This window comes from Callospermophilus lateralis, chromosome 6, assembly GCF_048772815.1.
Source record: "Callospermophilus lateralis isolate mCalLat2 chromosome 6, mCalLat2.hap1, whole genome shotgun sequence".
NCBI classification, from domain to species: domain Eukaryota; kingdom Metazoa; phylum Chordata; class Mammalia; order Rodentia; family Sciuridae; genus Callospermophilus; species Callospermophilus lateralis.
The window spans coordinates 101,868,015-101,882,258 of record NC_135310.1 but is presented as its reverse complement, the minus strand read 5'-3'; the positions used below and the strand labels follow the sequence as shown (position 1 = coordinate 101,882,258).

At 38.0% G+C, this 14,244-nt stretch overlaps 1 protein-coding gene across 1 annotated transcript in view; it reads left to right on the top strand.

The window, feature by feature from the left end:
- The window catches only part of Lrrc1 (leucine rich repeat containing 1), a 123,799-nt gene that overhangs the window by 75,923 nt on the left and 33,632 nt on the right, over positions 1-14,244 (top strand). Inside the window, exons 3-4 of the mRNA XM_076860078.2 lie at positions 517-595; positions 4,588-4,677. Of these exons, the coding sequence (XP_076716193.1) occupies positions 517-595; positions 4,588-4,677 (169 nt within the window). The remainder of the gene's footprint in view (positions 1-516; positions 596-4,587; positions 4,678-14,244) is intronic.

Here is a 14,244-nt window from a genome sequence, read left to right as displayed (position 1 = left end):
TGTTGTTTTAAATTTTCTTCTTTATACTTTATTTTTTAAATTCTTATGTTTGTATCAGAAGAAAATCCCTAATTTAAAAATGTACTACTTTGGCAAACTTTGTACTCATAAAACCATGTGAAAAAGAAAAAAAATTCTAATGGGAATTAGGACCGAATGCTGTCAGTGACTTGTGATAAGGTGGGACTTGGTGGTAATCAGATGGTGATTCTTTTTAATAATTTTTCTTTAATGTCCTTCCATTAAGAATGTATTTCTATTAGGAAAGCAAGAATAAGTGTTCAAAACTCCTTTATTAATCTATGCCATGTTTGAATTCAGGTAGCGATTTCTAGATATTCTGCCCACCCCACTCCACCCCAGTTTTAGAGATGGAACCCAGGGTCTTATACATGCTAGGCAAGTTCTCTACCACTAAGATATACTTCCAGCCCCTGGATATTCCCTTTAACAGTGGTCCATCTTGAAAAATATGAAAATATTAACAATGGTGGCAAATTTTCTTTACTCCTACAGATATTCCTGAGATTCCAGAAAGCATCTCATTCTGTAAAGCACTGCAGATAGCTGACTTCAGCGGAAACCCACTGACTAGGTAACCTTTCTGCTTACTCTTCTATCTGTAGTATTAAGGATATCGTGTTTGAAAGCTAGGCGGAGGACACTGTGAGGTTACCTATTTTGGAGGTGCCATATGCATTCTTGTCTTTATTAAGGATGGGTGAGTTACCTAAATATTTAGTTATACATAGTGCACAGTGAAAAGCATACTGTGTATACAAACACTGAAAAGATGTTGTAGGGATAAAGGGAAAGACCATAGGAGTGTATGAAATAGGAGTGAGGAGTGCATTTCTGAAGAAATATGAAGAAACGTAGAGTTCATGTATCCCCCATTGATCCTGCCTGTCATATTGGATAAGACTGAAATACAACCTCTCCAAGAGTTTATACCATTGTTAACCAAGGAAAAGTTTTATTAAATCTGTATTTCCCCCTCCAGTAATGAAACATTTGTAATCTCAATTTTCCTGTAACTCATCTTTAAAAAATAAAACCCCCTCAAAACTGTGATTTCCTTACTTTAGCAATAGCTGTGGGGATTTCTTTGGGTTTATCCCACCAAACAAAGCCACATGTTGCCACTTACTCCAGCTCTGCCCTTCTGGTATTTCACAGCAGGACTGAGGAGGCGTTGCTGAGATCTCTCTTTATGCCTCTTGACATAAATCATGAGTCTGTGACTGCTGGCCTCCAGGTGTCTTTGTTGCCGTGGCAACTGAATTGGTGGCCATGTGGCCATAGACATCCCTTGGGATTTTATTCTAGAGTTCTGTCAGGGCCAGGTGGGTCCATCTCTAGAATTTCTCAAAGCTCTGTAAGCAGCCTTAGCAGTGTGGTATTCTTCCTTGAGATTGAAGTAGAATTTGGAATTCACCTTACTTATTTTAGAATTGCTTGGGACATCTTGAGTCTAGAGTACTGGAGAAATACCCTGTTTACTTTTGTTTTGGCCATATCCTTATTTTCAAGAAGTAAATGTGTTTTTAAAATATTTCTGGTTTTCCTTTTTTGAATTTCAGTGACAGAGTTGCCTTTACTGTTTATAACTGGGAAACAGTGATCCAGTAAGCTGTAGCCTGACAGTGCTCTAACTCAACACTGTCCTCAGGTTAACTTACCCTCTTTCCTCGCCGTCTTCCCTCAGTTTGCCTCTCTTCTAAAAGCCATCGGAAACTCCCTGTTTTAGTTAGCTTTTTCGTTGCTTTGACTAAAAGACTCAACCGGAACAATTTTAGAGGAGGAAACGTTTATCTGGGGGCTCATGGTTTCAGAGGCCTCAGTCCATAGACAGTAGGCTTTATTCCTTGGGGCTCAAGGTGAGGCAGAACACCGGGGCAGGAGAGTGTGGCAGAGGGAAGTTGCTCACTTGATGATCAGGAAGCAGGGAGACTCCACTCACTAGCTACAAAATATTAACCCCAAAGGCATGACCCACCTCCTCCAGCCACGCCCTACCCACTTTCAGTTACCACTCAGTTAATCCCCATCAGGGGGTTAATTCACTGATTGGGTTAAGGCTCTCATAACCCAATCATTTCTTCTCCAACCCTCCTCTATTGACTCACACATAAGCTTTTGGGATATACCTCACATCCGAGCCATAACAATGTCCCTGTCAGATAAGTCACTTCTGGATGTGCTACGCAAGCCTTTTCTTGTCTGCACTTTAGCTTAGCCTGTCTCTGTACCCTATTGTCCTCTGTTTCCTGTGTCAGACATCACTCTCTGCTGTAATAAAGTGCTTCTACTTAGTTCATTTTTTTTCATATTCTTTCTTTCTTTTTGTGCTGAAGATCAAACTGTCTAGATCAGTGCACTACCACTGAGCCACACCCCTAGCCCCAGTTACTTCATTTCACACCTGTGAAATGAACTGTCTGTTCTTCACTGAACCAACCCTTTCACCTCCCTACAAAGCAGCCTGAGGATTGCACATCTTCAGGAAGCCTTTCTTGCTTATTCTCCGTGGCCCCCTCCTCTGAGCTTTTATAGAACGCTCTTGTGTACATTTTTCATAATACTCGAAATTTACACTTAAGTTATCCCTTTGACCGTGACTTCCCAATTGAATTGAGGAAGTTACTTATTTTCTCTGTATAACTTATTACTGTATTTCCAGTCGAACTGTAGTTCCCGGAATGGAGTAAGTGCTCAATAAATGCTTGTTGAACTGAACCAAGTTAGGCAAGTGGGCAAATTTTCTTTGTGCTGCTGTTCAGCTTTTTTTTTTTTTTTTTTTTTTTTTAGTTGCTAGTGGACCTTTATTTATTTATTTTGTATATGTAGTGCTGAGAATCAAACTCAGTGCCTTTACACATGCTAGGCAAGCGCTTGACCACTGAGCCATGACCCCAGCCCGCACTGTTCAGCTTTTTTAAACCACTCAGTTGCTTAGTCCCTTTTTCAGGTTTTCTTCTCTAATGCTGGCTGACATTTGACCTCACCATTCTCAAAACTCTCCACTGGAACACACCAAGATTGCATGAGGTTTTACTTGTATTTTATCCTGGGCTCCTATTTGGTGGATTTCTTAAAGCAATCCATTTCCATTTGGCAGTTACGCTGTGAGTTGAAGGGACCTTTGTTGGTTACTGACTCTGCCCACTTATATTATGACTGAAGAAACGAAGGCTCAGATAGTTGGCTGGCCTTTCAGTTGGTGCAGCTATTGAGTGGGAAGCTCAGACTTCAGCTTCCCTGGTCTTAAGTCTCTGCTTCTTCCTCACCTTATACTAGCTTGGCTCTGAATGTTAACAGCCGGTAAAAAATGCAAATCAGACATTTAGAACATTTGCTTATGTTTAAGGACATTTCATCTAGTTTTAGAATTTTTTTAAAAAATGATATATACTGTCTGGTTAAAAACTTAGGCAAACCAGATGTGTTGATTTTTTTTTTTTTTGAAATTATAGGTAATAAGCTAACTCTTCTAAAAACATAATTCAATGATTATATACATTCTAGTTAATACCTTAATTCTAAGGGTCTGAATTTGATTTTGCAGTCAGGCCTTAACCTATGTTAAGTGTCAAACTGTAACATATTTTATTCTCACCTTCCAAAAAAGAATCTAGAAGAATAAAAATAAAAGATTCCAGTTTAGAGACTATCATTAAAGTCAGAAATTTCTTCCTGCTGAAAAAGTTACAGACTTGTGGTTCTATTGTCTATACTAACAGATTTGTGTTTTTGCATTGTGTTTTATTTCAGATGCAGTGAGATCTTTTTGCCTTTAGTGATATTTTTTTCTTTTTTATTTATCCCTGCATGCATACTGGTAACCATAGGAATACTGAAAGTAAAATTTCTTTGTAAATTTTAAATAATGATTTTATTTTAAAGCCTTACTATTCTGCAGAGTTTAAGGACATACAAAAAACTGCTTTTGTGTAGAAGAACATAGTGAAACACATAATTATCTCAAGTGAGTGACATTTTGAATTAAAAGAAAAAAGTTAAGAAAGTAGCAATTGGCTGTCAGCTGATCAATTCTAAGTAATCCTTTGCTCTGGGTATTATAAGCTACAGGAAGAAACATTTTTGAGCAGCTGTCTTGTGTTTTGTTGTAATCTTGTGGGCGGATGAAATTTTCTCTTTATTTTCTGCTAATCAATAAAGTGTTTTCACTCTTAGGCACTTTCAGCTGCTGTGGCAATTTGTCAGTTGTTTTTTTTTTTTTTTTTTTTTTATAGAGTATTCAATAGTCCCACAATATTTTCCCCTTTATTCTTAGAACCTGCCTATCTGTTCTCTTTAGATTATTTCTGCATTACTCTATCAATAAGTATTCTGTCATGCCCCTGTACTTCTATTAGGTAGATGAAACATTCGTTTTTTTCTTTGAAAGTGTCATGTATTTACGTATGTATGTGTGTGTATAAAGTCATGGTATAGAGGTCACCTACAATGTAATTTTGAAGAGGTTGTTTCAGTTAGTACAGAGAAGTCACCATCACGTTTATGCTTATTACATACTGCTGTTCTTTTTTAATTAACATTTTTTTGTTGTTTTTATTGTTATAGGTTGCCAGAAAGCTTTCCTGAATTACAGAATTTAACATGTCTTTCTGTAAATGACATCTCATTACAGTCTCTGCCTGAAAATATTGGCAAGTAAGTTTTTATGTGCAGTTTGTGATTATCAGACTGAAAGGACATCTGTATCATTAGCTCTATCCTCCTCCCCTTTTATAGCTCTTATTTTCAAAAGCCATTTACCTATTTTTCATTATTACCTTTAAGAAAGATCATAGCCAGCCTTCCTTATTTTCTCATTCAATTGCCCCTAAATCTTAATCGTTCTGAACTATGCTGCTACTTGTAAGAAACCTAATGTGTTTGGAAGCTCTCTTTAATGGATTCCAAAGCAGTAGTTAACTTAAGCAAAGTAAATAATTTACTTACTAGTATGTAGTGAATACTACTGGAAACTATCATCTGCTGATGGTAATTTTAAACCTTATTAGGGAATAGGGCCCACAAAGGACTCCACTGTAAACTTAAAAGAATGTGCCCCTAAACAGCAGCTATGTCTGACAGCACTTGTGAATTGTAGCCCTGAGAACAGGGAGTGACGATGGATGGCATGCTTGGAAAACAGGAGTGAGTGGGGATTGGGTGACACTTTTTAAAACTGAATTATTTATTTATTCTAATTTGTTATACACAATGGCAGAATGCAATTCATTTCATATTACACATATAGAGCACAATTTTTCAAGTCACTGATTGTACACAAAGTATTTTCACCTCATTCGTATTTTCATACATGTACTTACAGTAATGATGTCTAACTCATTCCAGCATCATTCCTACCCCCTTGTCCACTTCCTTTCCCTCCCTCCCCTTTGCCCTATCTTAAGTTCCTCCATTCCTCCCATGTTCCCGCCCCATCCCCAGCCCCCATCACCATTATGAGTCAGCATCCTCATATCAAAGAAAACATTGGGCCTTTGGTTTTTTGGGATTGACTTACTTCACTTGGCATTATATTCTCCAACTCCACCCATTTACCTGCAAATGCCACGAGTTTATTCTCTTTTAATGCTGAGTAATGTTCCATTGTGTGTATATATACCAAAGTTTCCCTATCCATTCATCTACTGAAGGGCATCTAGGTTGATTCCACAATTTAGCTATTATGAATTGAGCTGCTATAAACATTGATATGGCTATGTCCCTGTACTATGCTGTTTTTAAGTCCTTTGAGTATTGACCGAGGAATGGGATAGCTGGGTCAAATGGTGATTCCATTCCAAGTTTTCCAAAGAATCTCCATACTGCTTTCCAGATTGGCTGGACCAATTTGCAATCCCACCAGCAATGGATGAGTGTGCCTTTTCCCCACAACCTTGCCAACACTTATTGTTGTTTGTATTTTTGATTGCTGCTATTCTGACTAGAGTGAGATGAAATTAGAGTAGTTTTGATTTGCATTTCTCTAATTGCTTGATATGTTGAACATTTTATTTTTTTCATATGTTTGTTGATTGATTGTATATCCTCTTCTGAGAAGCCTGTTCAGTTCCTTGGCCCATTTATTGACTGCGTTACTTGTTTTATTGTTGTTAAGTTCTTAGAGTGCTTTGTATATCCTAGCGATTAATACTCTATCTGATGTGCTTGTGGTAAAGATTTGCTCCCATTCTGTAGGCTCTCTATTTACCTCACTGATTGTTTCTTTTGCTGAGAAGCTTTTTAGTTTGAATCCATCCCATTTATTGACTCTTGATATTAATTCTTGCTTTATAGTAGTCTTATTAAGGAAGTTTGGACCTAATCTGATATGATGGAGATTTGAGCCTACTTTTTCTTCCATTAGATGCAAAGTCTCTGGTTTAATTCCTAGGTCCTTGAGCGGATGGCACTTTTTCACGCTGCTGGTATACAAATAGTGGGGGAGGTAGGCATGGCAAAAGATCAAATCCTTTGAGGAAGTGATGTGTGCTGGTGAGTAAATGCTGTTAGACACTCCCATAAATAACTAGTTGAATTATCTCAGCAGACCTTCTTCTTTTCTCTAGGACCTAGTAGTGATGTAATGGTTCTTCTTTAACCATTTAAAATAAAAGCCCAATTGGCTGACCTTAATCAGGGACCAAGGGTCCCAGTCCTTTCTGGAGTGATTTCCTGCCTTTTACCTGTCTTGTCTGAGTTCTAAGACAAAACGGAAACTGCCCTTTGAGAACAACAATGGGAGGGTTGAGCCCAGTCTTCTGACTGTGTCCTGCAAAGGTTCTCTCTCTAGAGGTCCACAGGCATTTTCAACAGGCACCTCTGCCCCTCCTTTACCTCTGGGATTCTGTTTCAGACAGCAAGTGGATGTTTTTCTGAGATGCATGCTGGTGTTTTAACTTTGTGCCAGCTGACTTGCTGATCAAGCATTGTGTCCTTCACTCATAGGAGGGACAAGAGGTTGGAAGCCTCCAGTGCACCCCAAGTGTACAGCATCCATGGCAGAAGAACAGCAGTGTTCTACTGTGGAGTTCATGCATTCACACTTTAATTTTATTATATAAAATTTCACTTATTTGTAATTTAAAAATCCTTAAATATAGTAGCCACTAAACATCCTGAATGACTCTGCCTCCTCCTACTGCTTAAGGTCTCTGAGATTCAATACTCTTGTTATGCTCCCTCCCACTCATTCCCAGCCTGCTGCTAGCTCAGTGGTTATCCCTTCTAGCCCCTGATTCTTACCCCTCCCCTTTTGCTTTATGTCTTTTTATAAAGATTTAATGCTTTAAGAGAAAATATGTTCTTCTTAAACCAGAGTTTGATTAAATACTCTACTGCACTGTTTTAATAGAAAATGTTTAATAAACATTTCAGAAAAAATGATAATATTCCTTATTATATTCTCTATTAATATCTGTGCTTGCTTGTTTAGAATTTTTTGTGTATCTGCAATTTCTGTCAATAATAGGGGTAGTTTTTTTATTTTAAAATTCACTGTAACTGTAAATCTGTAAATATTTTTTTCTTTTATTTTATTGGTTGTTCAAAACATTACAAAGCTCATGACATATCATCTTCCATACATTTGATTCAAGTGGGTTATGAACTCCCATTTTTTACCCCAAATACAAGTGGCAGAATCACATCGGTTACACATCCACATTTTTACATAATACCATATTAATGACTGTTGTATTCTGCTGTGTTTCCTATCCCCTACTATCCCCCCTCCCCTTCCCTCTCATCTTCCCTCTCTATCCCATCTGCTGTTGTTTAATTCTCTCCCTTGTTTTTTTTCCCCCCTTTCCCCTCACAAACTCTTATATGTAATTTTGTGTAACAATGAGGGTCTCCTTCCATTTCCATACAGTTTCCCTTCTCTCTCCCTCTCTCCCACCCCACTCGTCTCTGTTTAATGTTAATCTTTTCCTCATTCTCTTCTTCCCTGTTCTGATCTTAGTTGCTCTCTTTATATCAAAGAAGACATTTGGCATTTGTTTTTTAAGGATTGGCTAGCTTCACTTAGCATTATCTGCTCTAATGCCATCCATTTCCCTGCAAAATCCATGATTTTGTCGTTTTTTAGTGCTGCGTAATACTCCATTGTGTGTAGATGCCACAGTTTTTTAATCCTTTTAGATTTAATCAGCTTGTGTTTACTGTTAGAACATTACACATACTGATTGTTACCCCCAGGCCAGGAAAAAAAAAGCCATTTATTAGGTCAGTTTTTGAAAATAAGAAATAAAGAGTTTCCTTTCTTGGTTATTAATGTGTTTGGTACTGAAGTAAGAAATGTGATTTTTTTCCTGTTGAGTTTAAGATTTCTGCTCAAGTAATGTTCAAGTAATAACCTGTCCTCCAAGTATAGACTGACTTAGTAGAAAGAAGTAAAAGAACAAACACCCGTTGAGAAGGCTGGGCTCCCCTGGGATCCTAGGCCATGATGAAGAAGTACTTGAAAGAGTTGAAATAAGGAATTGTTGAGGAAGTCTCAGATTATACATATGCATGTTGTTTTGGGGAAAGCTTAGGAACTTTCCTCAGGGAAGAGATTCTTCATTTTCACGAAGGATTCTCAACTGGTTTCTTTACAGCATTTAACATATTTGATTAACTAAATATTTAGTAACCAGTACAATTTCTCAGAGAGTGAGTGGTTTTGTAAAGAAGAAGGCACACCTATTCAGTCTTCCAAAAAAAATTGAAAAGGGCATGAAATAGTCATTTGAATGATCCTTACTTTTATAGAATAGGAAGTATAATTTTTGCAAAAATTCACCCTGCTTATTTCATCAAATGAGTAAACCACATTAGTGTTGACCTTTTGAGCATCCATGAAGACAGGTCTTCTGTTTCTCCTCCTGGCACCTAATGCAATACTTGGCATTAACATGCAGAGCTATGGATTTCTCAAGGACTTGGACCTCCTGGGGATGGGCAAGAACACCCAGGCTGGGAGGAGAGGGCCACAGGCTATATCTAGGACAAGCTGACTTCAGCGAGTGCTTTGAAGCTGGGCTTCTGCAAGCATCTCTCCTGTCACGTGTTTCATTTATCCAGGGTCAGTTACGTTGAACAGGTTTTGGGAGTTGATGACAGAACTGGAATTAAAATTTGACCTCTTGGTCCCAGTCTATTTTTTCCCTACTTTTCCATCACCATAGACCTTGGTTCTTTCTGGGAGGCTTTATGGGCTCAGTAAGTTTTTCTTAGTACTCCTAGAAATACCTAACAGTTCTAATTAGTAAATAGATTAGAAAAACTTTACAAGTTTTTATGTCCCAACAACCTTGTAACTACTTTTTTTGGTGACGGAGGGGAGTATAAATAGTATAAATAAGTTGAAGAAATATTTTTCTTTTATTCTCAAGTATCCCCATTTCTTTACTTTGGGACGTGAGTACCTATTGTGGACTGCTCAGCTTCCCTAACCACCGCCTCATTGCTCTTTCCACGTTGATGTGTTACCTAGTACTTGCTTTTCATCATAGTAATCACTAAAAACCCTTGAGAGGAACATAGTGCTGCCTAATGTTGAAACTGAACTACGGTCCACAAGGAGCTCAACAGATGTTGAATATTCCTATTTTGCTCTCAAATTAAAAGTATCATGTGGTGCCCCTGTAGGTTTGCTGCTGCTTCCCTGGGTGTCTCTGTGCAGGTTGCAGTAAGTTGTTGCTGTCTTCAGTGCTTGGGGAGTGCATGAGTCACTCATTGCTGTGTGAGAAGAAATTGGTGTTTTTTTTTTTTTTCTTTTAATCTAAACAATCCACAAAGAATCGAATCCTCCACTCAGTCCCTGAGTCATATGTGACTGCTGGCTATGTCTAGAGGAGCTTCTGGAGAGGGTTTAGCACCGTTTTGGTTGGTGAGCTTTCAGTGCATTGCCAAGTGTTGCAGGTCATGTACGATGCTCAGTGGCTACACTACAGGTAACCATCAATCTGGTTTGAAAAAGTGAGTCTGAAATACAAATGCTTCTCAATTTACAGTGGAAATTACATTGCCATAAACCCATTGTAAGTTGGAAATATCATCAGTCAAAAGGCATTTAATGCATCTAACCCTAGTGAAGATCGTAGCTGGGCAGCCCTGTACCAGTTACAGTGTTGGGTGTTTCACCTCAGGATCACATTGCTGAATAGGAAGGAGTCCCAGCTCACAGCTACTACCCAGCATCTTAATAAAGTGTATGGTAGCGTCTATCACTAGCTCAGAAAAAGATCAGAATTCAACTGAATGCATATCACCTTTGCATCACTTTAAAGTTGACAAATTTTCAGTTGAACTTTTCAGGCCTGGCTGTGTATAACACTTTGTAACGAGATGAGGAGGGGTCATGGAATCTTTTGAATTACCGGAGGTATACTGGCTTTTTCATGCAGAATTGCACATTTCTCATTTACCAGGATAAGCATGTCCCAAATTCGCTGACCCTTTTCTGTAACAGCAAATAGTTTCCAGCACATCCATATGTTGCTCAGTCCTTCAGAGCACAGATAATGTTCATTGATAAGTGGGAAACTCACTCATTGGATATTTAAACCTTTTGTTAAAAAATACAAAAGTGAAACATCTTCTGATTAGTGTTCATGAACAAGTAACATCAGAGAAGATGGTAACTTACCAGTTGAATCTCAATAGATGTTTCCCTAATTAGAAGAAATTTTAAAAATTAGTATGTTGATTTATGAACATACTAATGGGGCATTCTTCTTAAATTACTGTAGTTTGGTGAGGTATCTTTTTTCATCTTTTATAGTTAAATAGTTATAAGTTAAATAACTTATAACAGGTTATTTTGTCACCAAATGTAAAACAAAAGATTTTTAAAATAAAACATTTCAATCCTATTGCTCTCACTAATAAGAGATGAAAAGATATTTGTCTCTTTAATAAAATATTTTTCTTTTGTTTTTTTAAATCTTCAATAAAATTCTTGTTTTCATGTATATTTTGTGGTATGCACAATATATTGGCACATATATTTGTCTGTTTTAAAAATAAATGTAAGGATTATGAAGGTATATTCTTAAATGTATGAAGACTACCATTCTAGAATAGAATGTGTGGGGGTCAGCTTGGTTCTGTGCCAGTGGTTCTCAGAATCTACTTTCCATGCCCCCAGGGGGTTCCTCTGATATCTCTCCAGGGCTTGTGGAGAGTGAGAAGCAGTGGTCTTGTTGAGGTTTGGGGTTCTCTTGTTTCTTGTTGTGTCAGTGCAACTCTGCTGTTACCCGCTAGATTTTTGTGTTGGGATTATAATGCTTGCTTTAAAAAATCTGCCACAACTGTTTTTCTAGTTAAACTTGGAAACTGCAGTTTCAAATGCTTGGTAGTTTATTGTAGCATCAAGCATGGTGAAATTTTTACCATGCTGTCTATAGATCCTTACAAGCTCTGCTCAAACCAAACTTCAAAGCTTTTCATAAAAGTGAATTTTAAAATTTTTTACCTGCCTCTTCTCTTTTCCAAATGGGCTGAATCTTTTCCTCAGTTAATGATTGAAATTCTGCCTCTCTTATGTCACACCTTACCCAATTGGAAAGGTGAAATAGATCCCAAACCCATATGTTCTCTGGCCTACGTTTTACTGAGGAGTAAAAGCTGTAGTCTTGTAATTGCTGTTTGGTTGTAGGTATTAGTGGTGGTGTGTGCCTGGATCTCCTTGTACTGTGATAGAGCAGGGTCGTGGCCGGTGTTTTAGTCAGCTTTTTGGCTGCTGTGACTGAAAGACTTGACCAGAAGAATTTTAGGGGAGGAAAAGTTTATTAGAACGCTCACGGTTTCAGAGGTCCATTAGAAGGCCAGCTCCATTCCTCAGGGCTTGAGGTGAGGGTGAACATCATGGAGGAAGAGTGTGGCAGAGGGAAGCAGCTCACCATGATGATCAGGAAGCAGAGAGAGGTCTCCACTTTCCAGATAACAAATATAGATACCAAAGTCACACCCTTATTCCCACCTCCTCCAGCCACACCCTACTACTTCAGTTACCACTCAGTTAATCCCTATCAGGGGATGAATACACTAATTGGGTTAAGACTCTTACAACCCAGTCATTTCTCCTCTGAACCTTCTTGTATTGTCTCACACGTGAGCTCTTGGGGGACACCTCATATCCAAACCATAACAGTTGGTCAACTCTCTGTGTCTGCACATACCTGACATTTCCTCATCCTCAGCACCTGCAGGTGACAAGGCTCACAGTGTTGCCTCCTTCTCTCCTCTTCCTTCCTATGGTACATTATAGGCAGTCAAATTAGAGTCTGGAATCTTGAGCTGGGACCCTATTGGCCTGTTTCCGCACAGCCTCTCTTCTGGCCTAAGCTGTATATTCAGTTTCTATTAAAATTTGTTATAAAGAAACAACTATGAAAATATGGCTTCTGTTGCTCTAAAACCTTCTAATGAAGAATGGTTATTGTCTATTAACATTGCTTTATTTTTCTGATATAAAGAGCTATTAAGAAGAGAAAAAGTTATTTTTAGGAAAAAAATATCTTGCCAAAAGAATGGCAAGCTTTTTCCTTTTTAATAACAATTCTGACATTTATCACATTTACTCTTCTGCCAGGAAGCTTAGAGCTAATTCCAACGAGCAGTGAGAGCAGCTGTATTAGCTTGTGTGTGACGAAGGGAGCTGAGGAGTGGGGGAGAGGTGTTGCTGGAGGCTGCCGTGAGTCAGGTGCTATGCCGGGCACATAGGCTGCCTTACAGCAGCTCCCATACTCTTGAGGCTGGTGTTCCCCACCCTGAGCGTCGTCATGTCCTTGTAAGCTGGAGATAAGTAATCTGCCCAAGTGTACACTGCTGGTGGGTGGTGGAGCTGGCACTGGCCCTTGATTTCTTTCTTGAAAAATGCCACAGTTTCTTCACTGCATGCTTTTCACAATGTGCACTTTAGTTTCTTCCCCACTTTCAGGGCCCTTCCTTATTTCATGAAGCTCTTTTAAGACTCTTTTAGAAAAAGGGTAAAATTCAGTATATGACTTTATATATCACTGAAGATACCAGGTAGCAGTGGAGGAGCAGGAGGGCATCCAGTACAGGTCCTAGACTTCCCAGTTTTGCACAGGCTTAAGAAAACTATCTGATTAAAAAAAAATTCCACTAGGATTTTTTTTTTTTAAATATGCCCTTGAAAACAATATGCCTAGTAAACAATGGCTTTTCATTTACTATTACTAAAAACAAATGGAAGATTCCATTGGGAAAGTCAGGAAGGATACTTTTCTTTATACTAGCATTTGATCTCTCCTTAATGTGTAAATGAATTTGTCTTCCAAAGGAGTATTTTAATAATAAAAAGTTTTTTCTTAAGCTCAGTTGTGTTAATTTCTACTCAAGCATGTCACACAGTGTGTTTCACTTTTCAGAAATGGGTGGTATGGAAATGCAAATCAAAACCACCATGAGATACTACTTCATGTACACTAAGATGATTATAATAAAAAAATAAATAATGACAGGGATTGCTGAGGATTTAGGGAAATTGAAACCCTTATGTGTTGTTGGGAATGTAGAATTGTGCAGCTCCATTGGAGTCCTTTGAAAAGTTGAACTTAGTTCCCATATGCCCCTGGAATTCCACTCCTAGTTATATATACCTAAAACAATTGAAAATATAATCCCATAGAAAAACTTGTTCACAAATGTTCATAAAAGCCTTATTTATCATAGCCAAAAAGGAAGCAACTCAAATTTTCATCAGCGAGTAAATAGAATCACAAAATATCGTATATGTATTCAGTAGAATATTATTTGGCCATAAAAAAAGGAATGGGGTTATTGCTATATGTTACAACGTGGATGTACCTGGAAAAAACATGTTAAGTAAAAGAAGCCAGACACAGAATATCACATATTTTCTGATTCCATTTGTATAGTTCTGTATAGTCAGAACTATACAGATGGAAAATAGATTAGTGGTTGCTAGAGGCTGGGAGTGGGGCAGGGAGAGGGTGAGGAATGACTTCTAATGACTTTTAATGAGTATGAACCTTCTTTTGGGAGAGGCGAAAATTTTTTATAGTAAGATAGTGGTGATGTTGTATAACTTGTGAATAAAGTGCTAAAACCCACATAATTGTACAGTTTAAAAAGATAAATTTTATAATTTGTGAATTCTATCTCAATGAAAAAAAAAAAAAGGACCTTAGGCAGACTCGAAGCTGGCTACTGATGAAAGATAGTGCTGTACCTGGGAAGGTTCCCTGGTTT